The sequence below is a fragment of the Mustela putorius genome, unplaced genomic scaffold (assembly GCF_011764305.1).
Source record: "Mustela putorius furo isolate JIRA1106 unplaced genomic scaffold, ASM1176430v1.1 tig00000253_pilon_pilon_pilon, whole genome shotgun sequence".
NCBI lineage: Eukaryota > Metazoa > Chordata > Mammalia > Carnivora > Mustelidae > Mustela > Mustela putorius.
Window position 1 is genome coordinate 6,031,784 of NW_025421329.1, and position 22,991 is coordinate 6,054,774.

General features: G+C 45.8%; 1 protein-coding gene across 1 annotated transcript in view; it reads left to right on the forward strand.

The window, feature by feature from the left end:
- The window catches only part of SLC24A3 (solute carrier family 24 member 3), a 480,638-nt gene that overhangs the window by 349,764 nt on the left and 107,883 nt on the right, over window positions 1–22,991 (forward strand). Inside the window, exons 5-6 of the mRNA XM_004754143.2 lie at window positions 957–1,041; window positions 1,427–1,530. Of these exons, the coding sequence (XP_004754200.2) occupies window positions 957–1,041; window positions 1,427–1,530 (189 nt within the window). The remainder of the gene's footprint in view (window positions 1–956; window positions 1,042–1,426; window positions 1,531–22,991) is intronic.

Sequence of the window (22,991 nt, forward strand, 5' to 3'; positions counted from 1 at the left end):
CACCGAGGCCATGCTGCCCTTCCATGGCCGAGCAAGGAAGTGCAGCTGCTCGTGCAATGGGAAGAGGGATTGTGTCATTCAAGACTAGCCTCTCCTGGCTGGGACCCAGCAGGAAACCCGCTAGTTACTGAGAGCGGGGGCAGCATACGTTCTGAGTCCTGACTGAATGCAGGAAGGCTAAACATGCTAACCTGCCTCAGATACCTGTATATTTGTCTCATCTTCTTGTAGATCACATTTGGGATTTACAGACAGGGTAACTTGGAGGATTCATTGTATAGAACATATTGGATGGCTCCACATCCTTTCCACTCAGTCTCAGTCTCACTGCTCCCCACCATTCTCCCAAAAGGGGGTTCAAAATTGCATTAGTGAGGAACAGTAGGAGGGTGACCCCTCCACCCCCAAAGCTGCTATAACCTCCTAGAATCCAGACTTGCAAACTGATTACCGGGAGCCTCATTTAGCCTGTGATAGGCATTTAGGCATACCTAAATATGCCCTTAGGCATACCTAAAGAATTACTGGGGGAAAAAAATCAAAATGTTTTGCCTAAAAATGTGGATTTGGACATCCCTTAAGAAGTAAGGCTATTTGGCAACATGGTGGAAGTGAGTGGCATACCTTTAGAAAGGAGGTAGACCCCCACCATGCCTCACACTAGCCCATCCCCCCCACCCCCTGTTATCTGCACATCACCTGGGGCTCCTGGGTTGGGGATTCCTACATCTTGTCAAGAACCTTTAACTCACAGAGCTTGGAGCCCCTCCCTCATTCTATCCCTGAGGAGGATAGCCAGGGGAGCTGTGTCCCAGCAGGGGATGGTGCAATAAAGGTCCAGCTGTGGGAGGGGGACGGTTCTGGGAGGCCCGGAGCTCAGAACCTCAGGAGTCATGATCGCCTCTGTTCTCAGGGGAGTCCCAACTCACCTGTGCTTTGTCCTTGCTCCTCTGTAGCGCCTGCACCTCAGTGAAGATGTGGCTGGGGCCACGTTCATGGCAGCAGGCAGTTCGGCCCCAGAGCTGTTCACATCCGTCATAGGTAGGTGATGACCTGGGAACATCTCTCAGCCCTGCCCTCTCTTGAGGGCAAGGGCTATGGGGACAGACAGCCTTGCAGTGGGTTGGCGAATAGGAAATGAGACTCTTGAGACCCCAAGGAGCAGAACACCCATCTTCCCGCCCCACTGTGGTTGCTGTCATTCTTTTACTTAAGTGACACTTTCACTTTGCACAAGCGTGCCCCAGTTCCTGTGCCAGTGCCCCCACGGAACAATAGCCCCAGTGCAGATTTTAAAACTCTCTCCCATCCTCGGCCTTTTCCCGTGGACCCTGAGAACGGTCTAGCTAATACTTGTGAACACTTCCCCAAATTTGCATGAGGATAACTGGCCACAACAACGAGGCTGACCTCAGGTCTGTTTCAGGGGTCTTCATCACCAAGGGCGACGTGGGAGTCGGGACCATCGTGGGCTCTGCGGTATTTAATATCCTGTGCATCATCGGTGTCTGCGGGCTCTTTGCTGGGCAGGTGAGGCCGGCGGTGGGACGTGGCATGGGGTCAGAGGGGACAGCGTGGAGGTGGGGGCCGGTGGCCCCGGGCAGCAGTGACATGGGATCTCACACCCCAGTAGGGTGCCCAACTGGGACTGGAAACTGTCAGGCACCATTGTTTGGTCTCCATGCTGATGGCTTACAGAACACCTGGGTCCACATAAATAATTGACCAGCCTGAAGGTACAGGCTACGGATCTGAAGATGTCCAGCTCATTTTGAATGTCATGATCTGGACTGGAATGACCTAAAACAATTTATGGTATGGCTTTGCCTCACTGGCGATAAAGGAAGTGAGGGAGAGAGAGAGGGAGGAAATGACGGATTTTCGTTTTCTGCTAAAAACCATTTGCTGCCATCACAGCATAGGATGGTTTTTTGGGATAGCCATCAAGCCATTTATTTTTGTGGTTACTTTAGCTTCGCTCTGGGATCCTGAGGGGTTTTGCATGCCTGTGTTTTGTCTCTGGAGGCTGTTCTACTTCCAGAGACTGTCGTGGGGTTTGGTGTCTGTTTTGGAAAACCTTAGGAAGACACCCAGAAGTCACCTAAGTGCAAGGCTCACTGGTGGCCTCAGGCAATGCTGAGGCACCCATGTGTTTGCCAGCTCTGACATCCTAATCCCCTCATGGGAGCGTTGATCCTGAGCTCTGCCCAGACACCTGGGCTTGAATATCTTCTAGGAAAAGCACCTTCTAGAAGCCCATTTAGGGCACTCCCCCTGCTTTATTGAGGAGCCTGGTAATCCTAACCAATTCCCTCACTGTGAGGACACAGGGTCCTGCTAGAGGTGGTTAGCTGGCCTGAAGGCGAAAGAAAGTGCCTTTGAACCTTCTTCCACACCCTTTTCTGGGCCCCTGTGCTGTCCAGTAAGCCGGCCAGGGGCACCCACCCTGCCTGTCTCTCTAATACAGACTGGAGAGTCTGCAGGAGGCACCTGGAACACCGTTGCAGTTCTCCACTGCCCATTTCTCACTGCCATCATTTTATGCCCATCAATGTGTTCAGATTGCCTGATGGGTTGACTGCTTGTGGGTAACAGGCAGAGGGACACCTCGATGTCACCAGGAATGCGCTCCAGAGCCCACTGACATGTCCATACGTGGTGGTTGAGTTCTGCCCAACTTGCTAGACTGACATTTTCTTTTTTCTCAACATTTTGACCCATCATCTCTTGTCTTAGATTGTGTGGACCCACAATATGGGTTTTTTTTAGACTTATAGTTAGTGCCCCCCCAAACTCAAAAACCAAAAAACAGGTCTCTGTCTTTGCCGTTGGTGCCATTTGTGCTTGCGTGGATCTCGTCTTGTCGGCCGTCTTCTTGTTGCCTTGCGGAGATGAATAGTCACATCCCGTTCACACTCTCTTAATTAGCATTGTCACCATTAACAGTATGATTATTAGCCTGGCCATTATTCTCATTGTCATTAGAGCATTAGTCATTTGTACCTGCAGCATGATGGAAAGGTGAGCCCAAAGGGGGAGAAGCCAAGTAAAGAAATGAAACAAATGACTGGGAGGTACCCAGTAAATGCCAGGCAACTAATTACATATGAAGTGGTTTGCGTTCATTTGTATTCATAATTTATTAGCAATGTGGTCAATCACTGGCTTGGTTAGAACACCAGCTTAAAAGGCAGATTGCTTCCTGAACTTCAACCTGGAAGGTCCCTGCAAGAAGAGAGAAGTAGCCATCCCGATGTTGTTCGAAGTCGCCCGTGTGATGATTCTGGTTGCCAGCACTTCCTTCTGTTTCTCCTTGTCTTCTGCCCACTTGGAGATGGCTAAGGCCATTCACCTCTCTACTTCCAGCAGTTTGTAGAATCCCAGAAGTCTTTGCAGAGGGAGGAAAATTATGTTTCAGGAAATAACATGGGTCCCGGGACTCAAACTGGCCTGGGTTTGAATCCCGACTGGTTTGAATGCCGTCTCTGCCCTTTGCTGGCCATGAAATCCTGGTGGAGTGACTTTATCCCTCCTCTGAGCCTGTTTTCAAATCTATGGAGCAGGTGGCTCTAAGCCTACCTACCACGTAGCATCGCCATACGGGTGAAACAGAACAGGTTCAGCATTAAGCAGCAGCCAGCCCACCCGGTAAATACTCAATAGAAGATGCCACCATCGGCTCTCAGAAGAGTAACGATCCTAGGGGTCCTCACCTCCGAATCCCACCACAAGTCACTGTGATCCTTTGGCCAAGAAGTTGGTGGACTCTCCTAACTAGTGGAACATCCACGGGGTGCCAGGTGAGGAAGGAAGGGAAGGTCAGGAAGAAGTTCTTCTAAATGAAAATCAAAATGAGAAGATGCAGACAGAAGGGCGGTCTCAGAAGACCAGGCTTTGCCTCCAGGCTGTCTCATCATGGACAGGGAAAGGAAAAATGGGTGAGAAATGAATCCTGCCTTCCACCCGGAGAAGCATTCCCAGGTGGTGGGCCAATGCTGTGGAACACTGCAGCAAGGGATGGACACTGGGAATTGAACTGATTAATAAATCCAATCATGGGTCTCACTTAGCATAGTTATTTATGTGGCCCCACACTTTCATTTGGCTGGGAGAATTCCCTGAGAGTGCCCGCAGGCCTCTTTCTAATGTATTCTGGCCTGAAGGGCTGCTCATGACCAAGCCTGTTACTCATCTGAAATCAAAGTAATTAAGCAGTAAGCTTTGAGTTCCTGTCTCAATTAGGGTTCTGATGAATTCGATGTAATTAAATGTCTGCCGTATTTGCAGTTTGCAAACATACCCAGTGCTCTGGTGTTCGCCTAAGGTGCTTTGGGGAGTTTTATGGGACAAGAAGAAAATTGCTTCTTAGAAAGTGGCTTTTAGAGCAGTCCTTGGCATCCCCACAAGACATGTACAGGGCTGTAGTCCTACAAGCTTGCTTTATTTAAAAACAAAAAATAGTAAGAGAGAGAACACCAAGCTCTCTGTACAACATACTAATGTATTTTGCATATTGTGTGGCAAGAACTTCATGCCAATTTTGTGAAACAATGTACTTATGAATTTAAGTCCACCATCCAGCACATGTTGGGCTTTAAAGACATAAGTGCAAAGAGAAAGTAAACCGTTTAAGTGCATTCCAGATTAAGATGTTCATATTCCAGTTTAAAGAGCTCCAGCATCAGCTCTCCTGGCATTCTCAAAATGGGCCTGATGATCCCTGGCAAGGTGCATCTAACCTTGGCTGACTTCACCTTTCTCCAAATGACACCCTATCCATGTTGGCCCCTTTACACAAACCAAAGTAGCACCCAGAGGTTGCACATCTGAACTGAAACCTGTCTTCAGTTGGGTTTCCACAGGAGAGTCTAAGCAACAATTCCTAGACAGGTAGTTGATCTGGAAAGTGATCCCAGGACATGCCAAGGAGGGAATCAGTGAAGCCAGGAAGAGAAACTAGCCAAGGAAAGTGTGCTTATTAGTAAGGAAGTTACTGCTGTGGGCAGCTGAGATTTACTTCTTCTGGGGGAATGGGAGACTATCTAGATTATAGGTCTCTAAGGTATCCAACCCAAGGGAAAGGGAGTTGGGGTGTGTATCCACCAGGCTCCACCAATTGTTGGTAAGGACTGCTCCTGCTGGACATGGGCAGGACTGACCAGGAGAAAACCTCCAAGCTAAAAGACATAGAGGCTGGGCCTTGGAAGGACTTGAAATGGAAGACAGGAGTGCAGCCCATAAAGCATTTGCTAGAAGCTCAACTAAGCCTTTAAAAATAAGCCACCTATGTGGTCTCATTTTCACCTCTCCTGGATGAAACACAAGCTTCATAACTAAGCTGGCTATTAAGAATTCAGGGCCAGGACATCTTGCATTTAGGAAGTTTCCTCTAGTGTTAAAAATAACAGTTACCATTCCAGGCACTCACTGCTTCCAGTTAGGACACAGAAGACCTTGGCTCCCATGGGGACACCAAAAACCAATCTGGAGAATATAAAAATCATACTCATATATGAGACCATCAGAGAAGAGATGAGGTAGGAGAGACTTGATGAACTAGCTTCCAGAGAGAGGAACCCTCTGTCAGTGAGCTGAGACCTGGCAGGTCTGGTTGCAGGCAGAGCAGAAGGCTGTGAAGATCCAGAACTTTGCAGGGTAGAGATGAAGCCGGGTGAGATACTGGCGGTGCTGGAGATAGCTGGGAGATCCTGGTGTCTGAAAGACTATCACATACACTAATAATTTTTTCAACAGAGGAGAGTAGTCCTTTCCACCCCTCCCCAAACTTGCCTGGGAAAAACAAAAGTGAGGGCAGGACCGAGAAGTAGAAAGAGATCATTTCATCTGTGCCATCTCTCATGTCCTCCCAGTCCCCAAAATCGAGGAATCCCAAATCCAACCCTTGGAACTAGGAGACTAGCCCTTCCTACAGAAGCTGGGTGGGTGAGGTGGGGCTGACCACAGGTGACCCACCATTCACTCCCAGTCAAATGAACACTTCCTGAAACATGAATAATCACTCCCTCGCTTTAGCCAGCGAATGAGAGCAGAACTTGACATTTGTTGGGGGTGTGGCGGAAGGATCAGTATTATTCTTCAGTTCTCAATTTTCTTCATAATAAAATCCAAAACCTGTGAGGAGGCGGGAACAGGACTCATAACCAAGGGAAAGCAGCAGCAGAAGCAAACCACAGATGATCCAGATACAAGAATTAGCGGAAAAGAATTTGAAATATCTATCTTAAATAGGGACAGATGGGAAAAATAAATGAATGGCTGGGGAATTTCAGCAGAGAAATGGAAAAAATAAGAAAAACCAGATTGAATTACATATATATAATTATATAATATTATATATATTATATTATATATTGTATAATATTATATATTATATTATATATCATATAAAATTATGTATTTTTTAGATATAATTTCAGTCTGTTTTTTATATATGTAAACAACCCCCACTCTCATTTATTAAACTTCCCCAGTGTGCAGGCACCACAATGTGCTTTATAAATGTTTGTAGAAATATACCTACTGAGGTTTTTTTTTTTAAGATTTTATTTATTTATTTATTTGAGAGAGAGAGAGAATGAGAGAGAGAATGAGCATGAGAGGAGAGAGGTCAGTGGGAGAAGCAGACTCTCTGCCAAGCAGGGAGCCCGATGTGGGACTCGATCCTGGCACTCCAGGATCAAGGCCTGAGCTAAAAGCAGTCGCTTAACCAACTGAGCCACCCAGGTGCCCTACCTACTGAGTTTTAAGACAGTATTATCATCATTTACAGCAAGGAAGAGGGTATCTGGGTGCAGGAGAGGCCACCTTGAGCTGGTGAAGCCTGGATTGGAGCCCACATCACTGACTGTAAAATCCATTCTCCTTCCTCCTGGGGAGCCTATGACTTAAAACTCCCCAGATGTTGTTATTGCATTATTATGGTTCATGTTTCTGTGTTCTCTAGAAGTGGGTAGTGTAGGAGCTGAGCCAAGGCAAAGAAGGGACCGGTCCACAAATGGTGGTGCCCTGGGATGGGTGTTGAAAGTGCTCAGCCCAACCAGTGCTCTACTAGAAGCTTCTTTTATAATCAGGTGGCATCATCTACCACCAGACTTTCACTCCACTAAACAGATTGGAGGATTCAAGCTAATAAACACAGTAGAAGCCCACAGAGCACCCCAGTTTACTCTGTTCACCTTGGTTCCTAGCTTATCGTTCTCCAGACAAAATCCGACATGTGACTTAACCCAACCACGTTAAGTTCCCAGTTCTGGGAAGCATCCAGATTCCCTGAGAGGCTGAGGGACCAAACAGATAAAACTGAAAAACCCAACCCACATGCTTGGAAACAGGGCCTGGAGGTCTATCATTCTCCCTAGAAAAGGAGATGGAAGTACACAAGGGACAATGAGTGATGCCTGGAATACTTGAGGGGCAAGTTGCTTTACTTTTTAAGTAGGAGAGGATAATTCGTGGTGGGAGAGGAAACAAAGGCCAGGGCCTGGTCTATCTGGAGTCCCTGGATCTATCACATTCTAGTGAAATAATAATTTCTTCTAGTGACATCGGCCAGCCACCTGCCTCGGGAAGACCTTGCTTGAAGGCAGATCCCAAGCCCTAGTTTGAGATCAGCTGAACTTGGAAGAGCAGATGTACCTGCTGGAGCCCCATCTGTAGGCTCAGCTCAGCTCAGATTCATGGACCAAGCTTGGCCTTGGGCAAGAGACAGACCTCATTGGGCAGTTGGCCCAGGCAGCGTGAACTGTCCCCACTTGATGCCCCAATCCTATATTGGGCTGTCTGCCCTCACAGTTTCCTGGTCATTTCTTTTCCCTGGCTATTCCCACTGCCCCTTCAAGGCTGGGTACGGGCAGGGCTCCATACCTGATCTTTTCCCTGACACATACTCGTTCCTGGCCCCAAGTTCCATTAAAGTCACCCACCCACCTCTGTACTGCTCCATACTAATGGCCTCTGCATCCTCATCCCAGATCTCTTCCTTAGCTTTGACTTTGGCTTATGGCTCCTGTCTCTGGTTTATTCTACATTTTTGAAATGATCTCTCTAAATCAAATCCATTCCTGGACCCACATGTAGACTAGTTCAGAGGCTTTCAATTTCAAGTAACAAAAAATCCCCACCTCTGACTGGCTTTCTAAATGGAGGGAATTTATCAGTGTCTGTGAAAAATACAGAGGAAAATGGACATCAGGCATGGTTTGCTCAGGGCTCCAGCCAACTTTCTGTGATTCTCTTATCACTAACCTTCTCTGACTCCTTCCTCAGGCTATCCTTCAAGGAAAAAGATGACCATAGTAGTTTCACATGCATTGACCAGAAGTGAAGGAGAATGTCTCCCCACCCACCCTATCTCTCATCCCCTACCTGTCATGATCAACCAAAAATCTGAGTGGGCCATCTTGGGTCACCTACGCATCCCTGAACCAGTCACTATGGCAAAAGAACTAGAGTAATCCAATTGGCTTAGGGTAATCAAGAACCACCTGCCCATTTTCTTTTTCTCTCCAGAGCTAAAAATATGATCAGTTCTTCCCCAAATATACAGCTTTTTACAGAACAGGTAACTGACTCCTGGGCAGAGTCATGAGCTGCCTCAGTGCCTGCTTCCCCTTGGCTGGTATAATGCAGGTGGTAACACAGTGCACAGATCCATCACAGGTCTTTGTGTGAATGTATGCTTCCATTTCGTTCAGATGGATTACAAAGGAGTGGGATTGCTGGGTTGTATGGTGAGTGTATTAGTAAGAACAAACTAGCAGGTTTTCAGCTTACCTAAACCACTTTGTATTTCCCATACTATGTGAGGTTGCAGATGCTCCTCATCTTCCTTAGCACCAGGTGTTACTGGTTTCCTTTTGTTCTAATATTAGCCATTCTGATGAGTGGTGGGGGGTACCTTACTGTGGTTCTAATTTGTGTGATCCCTGATCAATCATGATGGTGAGTGTCTTTTCATGTGCTTACTTGCCATCCAATATCTTCTTTGATGAAGACTCTGTACAAATCTTTGCCTGTTTTTTTCCACTGGAGATTTTGTCCTCAATGCCACTGTTCAGAGATCCTCTAACCATCACTTTGGACCTCCCTTCTAAGTCCTTCTGTCCAATTCACTCATTTCCAAATCAGTAGAGCCTGAGGCCATTCAAAATGTTTCAAAGTGATCTTGACCATGTTTTGTTTCTTTCGTTACTTGCATGTGGGTTTGCAAGAGGTACTCAGAAGTGGTACTCCGAGTTATGTGGGAGAAAATGCAGAGGTCACCTCTCTTCATCCAGCATGACTTTCTGTATAGCAGTCACTGAGAGCTGAGATGCACCCCTTCAGAAATGGCACCCAGCCTCTGGCAGCCAGGGATGGACATTCCTCCCATGTAATTAAGTCTCACATTGCTCCTTGAAAGTGAGCAAAAGGGATGGAATTTCAGATCACCAGCTCCATCCTTGGAAAGGGAGTTCTCAGTATTGGCCAGACTTCAACACATAGGGAGACCAGAACCTTACACCCGTCATGGCTGGGCACCACCCCATGAAGAGAGTCCATCTTTTCAGCACAAATGGCATTTCTTTTCATGATCATGTCCAAGTGAATATAGCGTCCCCGACACTGCCTCCTAGTATAGATGAGTGGGGCTCTTAGCAGGAATCTACCCTGTGGGCTGGTGCCAAATTGAACCAGAGCCAGGCCACCCTAGTGAAATTGCAGAAAGAGCTATAAACTGTGGCCATCCAGGCCCTCTTCCTCACCAACAGCTGGACCTGAGGTTGAGGATGAATGCAGGGAGGACAAAAGCCCTTCTGACAGACGGATGCTTGTTTTATATAGCATTTCTCTTTAACTAGCACTCTTTTTTTTTTTTTTAATTTTATTTTATTTTTTCAGTAACCAGCACTCTTAAATTCCCTAACCATGTGCCAGGCACTGTTCTCACCACTTTGCATAGATTAATACTCTTGGTCCTTACAACAGCCCTATGACAAGGACACTGTTTTTAGAAAAGAAGAAACTGAACTCCAAGAGGCTGAGCAGTGTGTCAGTCACAGGACCAGAAAGCTGAGAGGCTTTTAGGGCTTCAGGGGTGCAGCCTTGCTCAGAGAGCTGATTTCCACCAAGCCTTATCCAGAAAGCTCCCTTCCGTGTGTCAGTCATCCTCACCATCCCTCGAAGGATCCTCAAATGCCCCCATCACCCCCAAAGGGAATGTGTGTGTAGCATCTGCTGAGCTTACATTCTTCTGGAGGATTCTGGCATCTTGGGCCTATACACCCACACTTGGATCCCATGAAAGCTCCAGGGGGGCCAGGCACCCCAACACTTGACACAGAGATTCCCTCACCAAGACACTTGCCCTTTATTCACAGCCAGACCCTACAGATGCCACTAGGGGAGGTGAGGAATTCCAATAATGACCTAATTTCACCCCAGGCAAAAGTTTGCTGGAAAGCTTCCCATGATAAAAATGTTAGCAAGTTTAATGTTAAATGTTAGCAAGTCATGAAAGTGTATCTGCAAGCAGGACAAAGAAGACCTTCTGCTGGTGGGCACCAGAATCCTTCCTGGTCTTAGCACTTGCTCCACCACCACCCCAACACATACGGCACTGCATGTGCTGTACAGAACAGACCAGATTTCATGTTTTGGATCCCAGCAGCTATGATCAGAGTGTCCATGGCATGAGCCATGGTCAGCCCCTGACACCGTGAACCCCCAGTACTTATGATCTCGGGCATATCTACACAATAACATTAATTAAAGGTGGTTTGTCTCTTCGTATTGCCATCTATGAATTTAAAGCCAGGGTAATAATCCATTGATTGTGTTCTGGGAGGAAATGTTTTTATTTCATTCCTTCTTTGGTTAGTTCATTCATTGATGCAACAAATGTTTACTGAGTGCCTTGTATATTCTAGGCACTGAAGAGATACTAGGGGAAAAAATTACATTCTAGTAGTGGGCTGTGGGATTTTAAATACCCAACACAGATAACGGATTGATGCATTAGATAGATGACAGATAGGCAGACAGATTGATAGAGTTTGAGATGGTGAGGGAATTAAATGAGGACATGATGTGTTATGCCAGGTGGTGGTCAATGCTCGGAAGAAAATAAAGCAAAGTAAGGGTCACAGAGAGAGGATGGGAGAAGAAATACTGATTTATAAAGGGCTTCCAGGAAAAGTCCCTTTGTAAGTATTGATAGTTCAATGTGAATGAGAAAATACTTCTGCTTTCCACTCCATGAAGAAAATGGTAACATCTACAATGAAGATTGGTTCTGGGCACTGTTTTGAACATCTGAGTCTCTCTGAACAGAGGAAACATGCCCCACAAGCAGATAGACAGTTCTTGCCCTAGGACAGTGTAAAAGGTTTGTCTGCCAAGCTTACAGGGTAGAATAAGGATACACCAATGCCAAGCAGAGCCAGAAGGGTGTATGCAGTGACCACCACCATCCCCATCCACCATGAAATGCAGGAGGAGGCTTCAGAATTGTAGGGAAACTCTCCTGCCAGTAGGGAATCATGATGCATGGTGGGAGTTCCCTGAGGGCCCGGCCTGGCTCCACCTAATTCCAGCTGTATCTGCAGCACCAAGAGTTCTACCCACATATGGTAAACACTCCATCAACCTTTGATGAATGACTGACTGATACACTGATGTGGGGTGGGGGAGGATGGATATATGAATCAGAGATACAGTTCACGGTGCCCCCTGGCCTGGCACAAACATGCTCAGGAACTGTTTGATAGGTGTTCAGGCTTAGACAGATGCAGGGATGAATGTCCCAACTTGCCGCCAAGAACCCCAAAGGTGAGGTGGATTGAAACAGTAGAAACTCTTCAGGAAGAACTTGAAATCTAATTAGTGATTTTTACGTGGACTTCAATTCTTGGATCCATTCACTGCCTGTTATATATAGGCACAGGGCCTACAGAGGTCAATAAGAGAAGAAAGTTTCCTCTCTTTCTAGAGCTCATAGACCAGTAGGAAACCCAGGCAAAGAGCAAGTAAACCATAAATGATGATGTAATAATACAAAACAAGATGTTCTTGAAGACAGTGCATTGGGATATGGTGTGACTGGTGGGAAAGGTAGAGGAGGAGCTTTGGGAAGGGTGGTCTGGAGAAGGGTGTCAAAGAAACCCCAGATCATGAAGGCAACTCCATATGCAAATCTGGGAAAGAGTAGTGGGTCTTCAGACAGAAACAAGTGTGGTATGTGTGTGGATCAGGAAAAGGGTCCATTTGGAAGAACCTACAAAGGCAGAGTGTGGCTGAGAGAGAGCTCTGGTTGGAATCAGATCATGGTGGAATTTGGGTGAAATGGGGAGCCATTGGAGAGTTGTAGGCTATAGAATGACATTACCTAATTTATACTTTGGGAAATTTACTCAAACTACCCTGGGAGGAAAGGCACCCTATGGAGACAGATGGTGGCAGGGAGACAAGTTAGGCAGGTCTGTGGGGAAGCATGAGTTGAATTTGGGGCAGTAACAACAATAAGAAGTGCTTGTTAGACACAGAATATTTTTGGAGATGGTGCCGAGAGGATTTACAGATGAATTAAAAATGGGAGTGACAGAATGAGATAAATCATGGAAGATTCAGGATTTTGGTCGTAATCCATGTAAATGGGGCCTGGCGATACTAACAAGTACGAATTGGTCATGACAACTGAGGAGGGTTTGTTTTCAAAGACCAGCCAGACTATTATCTAATGTATTCTAAAGTCTACTCTGGTATGTCAGATCCAGAAACTTGGTAAGGGGGCCAAAATACATTGTGAAGTTTTATTTTTTGTAATTCAAAGTCTGATCAGCCATCTGTTACTCACCAGCCACTTTGCCGGCCAGCTTTTGTCACTAACAGCCCTACTCAGCCTGCCTGAGCAGCCCAGCCCAACTGTCTTAGAGAGTCACTGTACCTATTGGTGTCACTTTAGTGAAAGCCCTGATTCGCTCCTTCTAGGGCTTTAGATGCAGTGAGACCTGAGTCCTGGATGGCACTGCCCATCTTATGTCAACCTCCATCTTTGTGAATTTTTACAAGCGACACCTGGGATCTCCGTAGACCCATGGTGGTCATGATCTTGTGTTTGGTGAAGTCAGATAAGAACAGTTGAAATCCCCAGCATTTACTGAGGTATGGCTGGACCCATCGTGTTCTCTGTCACTTCCTTTCCCCTCCCTACCCTGGGTCCAGATAGAGCTGGGGTATTATGTCAGGTCATACTAGGCTGCAGTACCATAGGGTTGTCTTTATTCCAGGTTCTCTCATTTCCCAGTGAGTCCTGTCTCTACTTGGTAATTCATCAGGACACAGTTTGCAACTTGAAAACTGGGGAAGCAGGAGGAAGCCACCAAGGAAAATTTTGTGGATTTTTTTTTTTTTGCCCCCTGTTTTTTTAATGTGACCAAACACTTTTTATAGTTCACTCTTTTCTATTCCAGGCCAATCTCCTTTTATTTATGTGAAGTAAGACATTTACGCCCTCCTGATCCAGCTGCTCTTTCCTGCAGGGGAAATATTGCTCTGCATTTAAATGGAAACCTTAAGACTGGACCTGAGCCTGAATCTCCAAGTGAGAAATAAACAAATGTCATTAACCTTTCCAGATAGCGTGCAGACTGTTTGGGGCAAGAGGAGAGCTCATGTACCAAATGTCTGGCTTTTACAGGCAAAGTCAGTTGGAGTAGAGGGTGGCCTGGGGCTTTCCTCCCCCTGACTCAACCAAGGGGTGGCTTATGTTTACACAGCAGGAAGGGGACCTCTCTTTCCCCATAGTGGATATATGTGAGCTGCCACTCTCAAAGTGACTGAGGAAGAAAATGGCTTCAGTGTGCTTTATTTGTGATTTTTTTTCTCTCTAAGATCAAGTTGGGGCACGGAAAATAAGAATTAGAGTACTTGATGCAGTCGCCCCCCTTTGCAGGGCGACTCCTGGCTCAGTCAACTGTAAGCATGAGACCCCTGGCCTTCATCATGTCAAGATCTTGGTCATTATACAGTAAATCTTTTTTTTTTTCCTGTTTCCTTTCTCTGTCTCTGATCACTGCAACATGCAGCTGCTAAAAACATGGGTTCTAGGTTCCCCATAGCACCTTTGCCTTTTTTTCCTTTTTTGCTTTTTAATAATATATAACATTCTTCTGCTTCCAGCTATCATCTATTTTTATTTTCAATTAAAGACAGTTTCAGTATTAACAGTTCATCTTTATTGGTTTTTCATCTGAGTTAATATAAAATTATATATATATATATATATATATATATATATCTCAGTGCATGCTTCCATCAACCCCATGGAGTGGCTGTTGTCTTTCTCATTTTACAGACCCAAAAACTGAACCCAGAGAGGGAGGTGGGAAAACTTGCCCCAGACCACAGAACCAGGAATAGCAGAGTTGGGATTCAGAACTAGGACATCTCGTTCTAGAATTTGTATCCTTAATCCTTGAGAAACAAAAACCAGCAGAGGAAAGTAATGTGGGGAGGTCTCTCATGGTGGAAGGTTGTAGGAAAATACATTTTGTGATTGAAAGAAGAGGCCTTCCCAGATTGTCAGATAGCTCTCTCTTAGTGTCCCATGTATGGGGTTTCCTTTAAGTCCTTCTGTTTTAGAACTTTTTATAGAAAGTGCTGAGACCAGCAGCCTAGGGGGCTGTCTGTGAGTGAAAAACCAGATGATGTCTCCTTTCAGCAAGGGAGACTCTGTTCTGAGCTGCATTTATACATGCTCTGACAACAGCAGGTGTTGAAATGTGTTGTGAGACGAAATGGGTGTCAGGACTCTCTCATACCACTATTAGGGTGCAATGCGCTTCCACAGAACAGAGCAGCAGAAAGCTGGCCCTCCCACTGCCCCACATTGACTAGGGCTGCCCCTGATTGATTTGTGCAGCCCATTCTACCCTTGACCTTTATTCTTTCCTTTAGAGGAGTCTACTCTGTTTCAGGGAAAAGACAAAAAGATTGAGAGGGATAGCCAGGTGGGTTCCTACTTGACCCAGGGAGACAAAGCCCAAGCGTGTCCCTTGTGAAATGTTGGTTTCCTTTTCAGAATCAAGTTTCTTTTGGAGCCCTTGGGTGGCTTGGTTTTGCTTGTGCAACCTGTGAAGGCCCAGGGGCCAGGTTGAAGGCCTACGGGAATCTTCCTGAGAGAAGCCTCTGTGTTCTCTGCACAGAGCTGTGAACCAAAATGTGGCAGAAAATCTATTGCTTTTACCCAGGTGCTAAGTTCAACTTCTGGCCTTCTTAGCTTCCCCTTGGCCCTAGCTTGAACTGCCAGATACTGCCAGGGAGAACTGGACAAACCCATGTGTGATTTAGAAGCAAAAGGATCCTTATGAATTATAAAGTCTCTGGCCCTGACTGGCTGGGACTGGGGCTGACTTCACTAGTCCTGCCTAGTCCTGGCCCAAAATTCTGTGGGGTTTTGGTCTGAGCACACTTGGCCATGCCATAGCATCTGCCCACTGAAAGTTCCCAACTGTCCAGCCAGGTCACCCAATGGGAGATGGTGGTACATGCTGCCTCCCCCCGCCCCCGCTAAGATTTTATTTATTTATTTGACAGAAAGAGAAGGAGATAGCACAAGCAAGGTGAGCCATAGACAGAGGGAGAAGGAGAAGCAAACTCCCTGCTGAGCAAGGAGCCCAATGTGGGGCTCAATCCCAGGACCCCAGCATCATGACCTGAGACAAAGGCAAATGCTTAACTGACTGAATCACCCAGGTGCCCCCAGATGCTGACTTTTTATATTTCTGAATTTGCATTCTCTAAATCTGTCCTTTTCCAAGGAATAAAGCAGTGGGGGGCAGGGGGTCCATAGTGGTTCTTTCTGAGGTGGTTTTGGGGGCTTTTAGTGTGCAGGGGTCAAGCAGGCCCCACCAGACATGGAAATCAATGAACTCTATAAATAGTCCAGAACTGACTTTGTATTTGTAACCACACCCTGTGGGGCATCTATATACCTGTTTGCCCACGTGGGCTGACTGGTGTCAAACCATCTAGCCATTGTTTGAAAGGGAAGTCCTTTCTCCATCAGAAGAAAGAAGAGGGTTCCTGGAGCTTTCAGTCTCCAGACACATTTTCCCTTTAGTTCTTTTGTGATCATTCCTTGAATTGTTTGCTCATTCTGGAATTAAGTGTGTTATCGCCACCCTTGGAGCCGTGTATGTGCATAACCCAAGAAAATGCTGTGAACTCCTGAGGTGCCAACTGTGACTGTTCTTGGTGCCCTGTTCCCACTGAGCCTGGTGTGCAAGTGAGCCCCATCATTCCAGGTCTGTGGAAGGATTTCCGGGAAAGCCCTGGGACTCCGGTGGCGTTATCCCACAAAGGGTAGCCCCGGACAGCACCAGTGTGATCCAGTCACTTACTCAACCAGTGATCATTTCCTGAGCAATAGATCCAGTGCTTGGGAAAATGGTTATAAGACCGGATGGGCCCCTAAGCCTTAGTGTTGCTTATACTCCAGTTGAGGGAAGACAGATGAGGAACAAGCATACATTAAACCAACAAGGTAGTGTCAGATGGAAATTGTCCGAAAATACTAAAATAGAGCGACCTTGGTGACTAGCAGAAAGTGAGAGGCTAGAATGGGACCACCTCACATGCTGCAGGGGAAAAAGGACTCTTCGGGGCTGAGGCCAGATTGGTAACGAGCTAGAACATTTCCAGGCAGAGAACTTCATGCAAGAGCTGTGAGATGGGAACAAAGGAGCAACTTGGGGGAACAGAAAGGAAACCAGTGTTTCTGAGTGGGGAAGCAGGGGTGAGGCAAGACCGGCTCCTGAAGGTCCTAGTGAGGGGTTTGGCTGCAGTCAGGACAGTGTTCTAGGGAAATACTTGGGGGCACTTTTCCTGGTGAGATGTCACAGAGGGTGAAAAGGATCAGAAATCTGTGTGTTAACCTAGGTCTGCCAAGTGTTAAATGGTTCTAAACCAGCCTAATGCCACAGGGGCAACATCTTTAATACCACCCAGATGTGAGATCCTACCATATCTGCCTTTGGATATTGGCTCAAAACCTGTGGTTGCTCCTTCTGAGGAATGTCCCTCAAGGTCTTCCCCTACCCTCCCACTTCTCACCAGCTCTGTATCCTTACATCAAAGGACCCCCTTTTTGCTCAGCCTCAGTTCCATTCCTGAAAGATATACAGTCCATTAGCCTTAGTAACCTTCTTCTCTTTGTCTTTTCCAAATCCTTTTATCCTTCAGATTCTCAACATTCTCCTCTTACGGTGGCCTTTCTGATTAGCTAGTCTCAAGCCCAAGTATTTGCCTACCCAACTCAGGGGCCCCTTTTCCCCTTCCTCCCACGCCCATTTTGGAATACTTGGTCTGACCAAGCCACTTCCAGGTGCAAGAGTTAAATTGGGAAGTCATTCGGGTGCTGAAAATTTAGAATTTGCTTGGGTGGTCTGGTGGTTTATTATGAGCAACACTTCAGGATATTTGAAACCAGGACTGTCTATACATAGGCCCCTTTGTTTGTCTGCTTCTCACAGTCATCTCTCAGGTGTCAGTTTTGAGTTGTAATTTGACAGATTTCTATTCAGGCCGAGCTTCACCTACTTTCCAGACTCTCTCTGTGGTGCCTAAACTGAGCAGACCCTGTAGTTTTAGTCTCCCCCAGAAGAAAGCTGGCCTAAATTGTAGTGAAAGGGGACAGGCTTTACTGAGCACAGGACACAACATGTACATTTTCTTACTTATTCCTCATAAAAATAATCAGGTTATAGTTACCTCTAATTTGAGAAATGACATTTGACAAATGTGGGAGCCAGCCCCTAAGATGGCACCCCACTTCCTGGTATTCAGGCCTCTTTGTTCTCCTCCCACCCTGAACAAGGACAACCCATTTAAGCAGTAGTATATTGTGGAAAAGGCAGTGTGACTTTGGAGGCAGGCCATAGAAGGCATGAGAGCTTCTGCCTCCCTTTCTCTCTTGGATCCCCTGTTCTGGGGGAAGAGGCAGCCATGTTATGAGGCCACTCAAGTAGCCCTGTGTTAGGTCAAAGTGGGGAGAAACTGAGGTTTCCTGCCAACAGCACCTGTGTAACCAGCCCTGTGACTGAGCCACTTTAGAAAGAGCTCCTTCCACTCTTGTAAGTGGACTTGTAAGGTGACTGTGGCCCCAACCAACATCTTCCCTGCAACCCAGTGAGACCTTGAGTCAGAATGACCCAGCTGAGCCGCTTCCAAAGTCTGAATCCTCGAAAACTCCATGAGATAATAACTGGGTTTTTTGTGTTCAGTTGCTACGTTTGGGGGTAGTTTGTTATACATGGTAGGTAACCAATACAGTAAAATTTACCCCCATTTGGTAAATGACAAAGCAGGCTCAGAGATATCAGGGATTTGTCAGGAAATGGCAGAGTAAGCATTCAGCCCACACCTGTTTCACAGAAAAGTCCATGCTCCCACCTCCCTGCATGTCTGCCTGTGGCATCTGACTTTTCACAGGCAGATAATACCAGGTAAAAGCAACAGACCGCATTGATTTCATCGACTGAATCCTGCAGTGGTCCTAGATTTGGGAACCCCAAGACACTGTATGAAGTGCTTGATTGATCAGATTTAATTAAAGCTCCATACTCACCCAGTTCAACAACAGCTATCTAATGTTTGGACTTTCACCCTGTGTTTATTTCTAGTTTTTTCTCTATAATTTTTTCCGACACTTAAATCCACTCCCTAAATAGTCTGTTTCCAGTTAGAACTTTTACTAAGCTTTCTCTGCAAAAAAAGTTTTTTCTACTTTTCTTCTTCCTTTCTCCCTCCCTTCCTCCCTTCCTTCTTTCCTTTCTTTCTTTCTGCAAAATACAGCTTTGGTGTTAGAGTGTAACAGCAACATGCGAGTTCTTGAAGCTGACATCAACAGATTCTTAGGACTTTTAGCAATTTATATTGACTGCCATTAGGAGATGCAGGTCCAATTCCATAAGCCTGCCATTCGCATTATTGCCGAACTTGCACATCTGGAGCCATAACCCATGCTGTCTTCATTTTGAAAAAATATTCTTCCCAGCACAGGCTTTCTGACATCCACCTGTGGAGTCTCTGTTTAGAGACCTGATGTTTCATCCTCTTCTCCAGCAACTCACAACCACCAAATTGCCAAAACTCAGTTCTCCCCACGAATCAGTCTGGTGAACTTGCCAAGCCAAGAGAAAATGAGTATACCCTAATAGTCTTGAAAAGGAAGAGGAAACTCTACCTACCAGGCTGCTTTTTCCCCCAGATGTCCACTGAATGGTGGCAGGAAGCAGCAGCACGAGGTTTAGTGGGCTGTGAAGGGAAGAGGCTTCCCCTCACCTGTTCTTGCTGCGAAAGCTGTGCCCACTCTCTGAAGCCAGTTCTGACACCCAGTTCCAATTCCTATCCTGGCAGTAGGTTGAGCCTCCTGATGCCCCCAGCTGGGCTTGCTGTTTGACCCAGCAAGGGAGAGCAGGCCAAACTAGCCAGTCCTCTACTTTCTGTCCCTGAAATAAAGTGGGTCTGTGATATCATACCCAGAGCTCTGTGCTCAGCAGACTCCTCCCCTTGAGAGTTATTCTGGGGAACAGGGCAGAATAGAGAGCAGGCTGCCTGCCTGGGTTCCACATGAACATGCTGCTCACTGGTGTGTGTGGACTTGTCTTGTTCTAATTACTACCTGCTGAGTACTTAGGGCTTCCAGCGTGGGGGAGGGGGACTTCTGTCACTGAACAGAGCTTCTTACAACAGGGATGATTCTGGTTAAGAATGGTGCAGGCCGCGCCCATAGAAGTAATGGTAGTAGGTATTGATCTTACTTTTTATCCCATAACTCAGTCTGTTTGAAAATTGTTCAGTGCTGAAATACAGAAACACATTTATTATAAGGGATTTCAAGCTCCAATGAAGCTCTAAGACTTCTCTGTAAATTTGAATCTGAACAATTGCTTTGCAAATAGGATTCATCTGACATTGAGGAGTGAATTTTTAGAGCCTAGGGAAGTATGCTAACTAACCTCTTCTCTGTCCATAAATAAAAATAAAAGGCATCTGTATGTGCCTTATGTGTAGGAGGGAGATCAGAGGGGGCATAGGACATGTGGGACTGAAGGTGTAGAAGGAAGAAAGCCAGGAAAGGTCATGAACCACAGAAGAATGACTGGAACAGATGGGTGGGCTGATGCTGGGAGGAGTGACTTGTCCACCCATACAACTTGTAACTGTCAAGACTATGAACTGAATCCCACTGTTGTGCTTTGGGTCCAGCCTCCCTTGGCCTTTCCAGTGTGTATGGGCACAGTATGTTACTAAGCTGTGCTTTGTACCTGGTTCACGTGTCAGTCCTTCCCTTCTGCAGCCTCTCAGGCCCCTTTCATAAATTAGTGAATAGATATGTGGGCATGAAGGAGAGATGGACAAGTTGAATGAGTCCAGACAGTTGTCTTAAAGGAAATCACCAGTAAGATGAGTCAACCCAAAGATACTCTTTGAGAACCTGTAAGATATGACTCATCTCCTTCTCCTACTCCCACTCCCCAACACACACACACACACACACACACACACACACACAACGTGATTTACTGTAAGGAATTGATTCACATGGTTGTGGAGACTGAGAAGTCCCAAGGTCTCCAGGGTGAGTTAACAAGCTGGAGGCCCCAAGAAAGTTGATGGTATGGTCCAATTCTAAAGACCTGGGACCCGTGAAAGCCATTGGTGTAAACTCCAGTCCAAGGCCAAGTCTGAAGGCAAGAAACCAATGTCCTCACCCAAAGACAGGCAGAGAGAATGAATTATTTTTTTCCCAGCTCATTATTCTCCTCAGGCCTTCAGTAGATTGGATGAGGCACACCCATATTGGGGAGGGAAGTCTTATCCAGAAACACCCCTGCAGACATGCCTGGAAATAATGTGTAACAAAATATCTAGGCCCAGTCAAGTTGACATGTGAAATTAGTCATCCCACCATCCCACTTGAGTTCTTCAGGTATCCTGAGTGTGTATCCCTTGGGTTCTGTCTCACACTTTAAGCCTCAGCCTCATGGCAGACACTCCACATCCAGCCTGTTGTCAAATCTGTTTGATTCTTCCATCATAGCATTTCTTGTATCTGTCCCTTCCTTTCAAGTTCACTGACACCATCTTATGCAGATGGTGACTCTTGGGCAACTGGTCTGCCAGAGTCCCCTGACCCCTATCCCCTACCTTTTAGCTTTTTATCCTCAAATCCATTTTCACATTGACTAACCTCCTGAATCTTCTCTCTGATGTCATCTTTTACCTGCAAGACCTATCTTCCATGGTCACATCCTGGTGGCCATTTCCCATTTCTGGATGTCTTTCACCTATCCATATTTCAGCAGAACTGAACAGCTTGTTGTGTCTGTCCCCATTTTCTCACCTCTGGACAAGTGTATACGTATATATTGTTCCTTCTAGCTGAAATGCCTTTCTTCTCTTTGTTCACTGTACACCATCTCCCAATTCTGAAAGTGCAAGTCATTTTTGTTTTTTGGGGCTCTATTCAGTGTCACCCCCTGCAAGAAGCCTTCCCTGATTTCATCAGCTGGACACATTTCTCCTTTGAACTCCTGTAGCAGTCTTTCAGTTTTGCTATTGAAGTGTGCAGATGATAAACTCTAGTAAACTCCTAGAGTTGGCTGTCCAAATGGATTCTTCAGTTACTCACTTTCTCTGGTGATGGCGATATGGGGGTGTGGGTGCAGAGGAAATACATACACTTGTGAGTATCAGTTAGCAGTGTGAGACTTAAATATACCTTTAAAGCAACAAGCAATGCGAAGTTATAGGTTGGTAAATGGTTAACAGCCAAGTGAATTGTACCCTTTTCTAGTTCCCAGTGCATTATTCTACATGAGTTCAAGTTGGTCCTTCGGTATCTGTGCCATTTGCGGGTGTCTTATGTACACACACACACACACACACACACACTTCAATAAAGAAGCATAACTAAGTCAATAGCTTTTCTTTGAAGATTAGCAACACTTGCTCCATTTTTCAGGAATCCTTTTAAAGTCTCTATGGAATCACCATGTAACAATAAGGCTTTAAAAAAGAAGAAGAATGATATTTTTTAAGTAGACAAAGAGAGTACAATGAATAATGGAACCAGGGGTCCTCATTGATCTATGTACTGGACTCATTACCTGAGGCCCTGCTGTTAAGCGGTTTGCATAGAGAAACAGAGTTGTTAAAACACACAATATTCGCTAGCGAATTGAGCACTTGAAAAAAGCAAACCCCTTCATCCACCCTTCCCTGCTTAACAAAAGGATCTCTTTCCACCCATTATATCAGTCTTTTTGTCCAGTTCATGGCTATTTGTTGGGCAGAGGATCATCCCATAGATATGCAAATCTCATTAAGCTGACATGTTGGAGAACTGCTTACACCCCATACACAAAAGCATCACTAAATGAGGACCTCACAATTGAGGATGAACATAGACAAGGATGATGACACAGATTTTATATTATTGTGAAGAAAATGACTCAAATAATGAAGGATTAGGATTAGAGACTTGGAAAATTGGACAAAACCCTTGAATAGTTTACCCCAAACTCTCTGTATTGTTGTGGAAAATGGACATGAAGGGGCATTGTTATTGTGAACTTCCTACTGCGTTATAGGATAACTACACTAAGGAGCAATCAACACTAGATCCCTCCCTCATTCAATATAACAAACAGGGCATGGTTGTTCTTAGAACATAATTTTTTTTTCCCTGGGGGAACATTTACACACCCTTTATTATTTTTTCCCATTTTTTAAATTATTTTTTATAAACATATAATATATTTTTATCCCCAAAGGTACAGGTCTGTGAATCGCCAGGTTTACACACTTCACAGCACTCACCATAGCACATACCCTCCCCAATGTCCATAACCCCACCCCCCTTCTCCCAAACCCTCTCCCCCCAGCAACCCTCAGTTTGTTTTGTGAGATTAAGAGTCACTTATGGT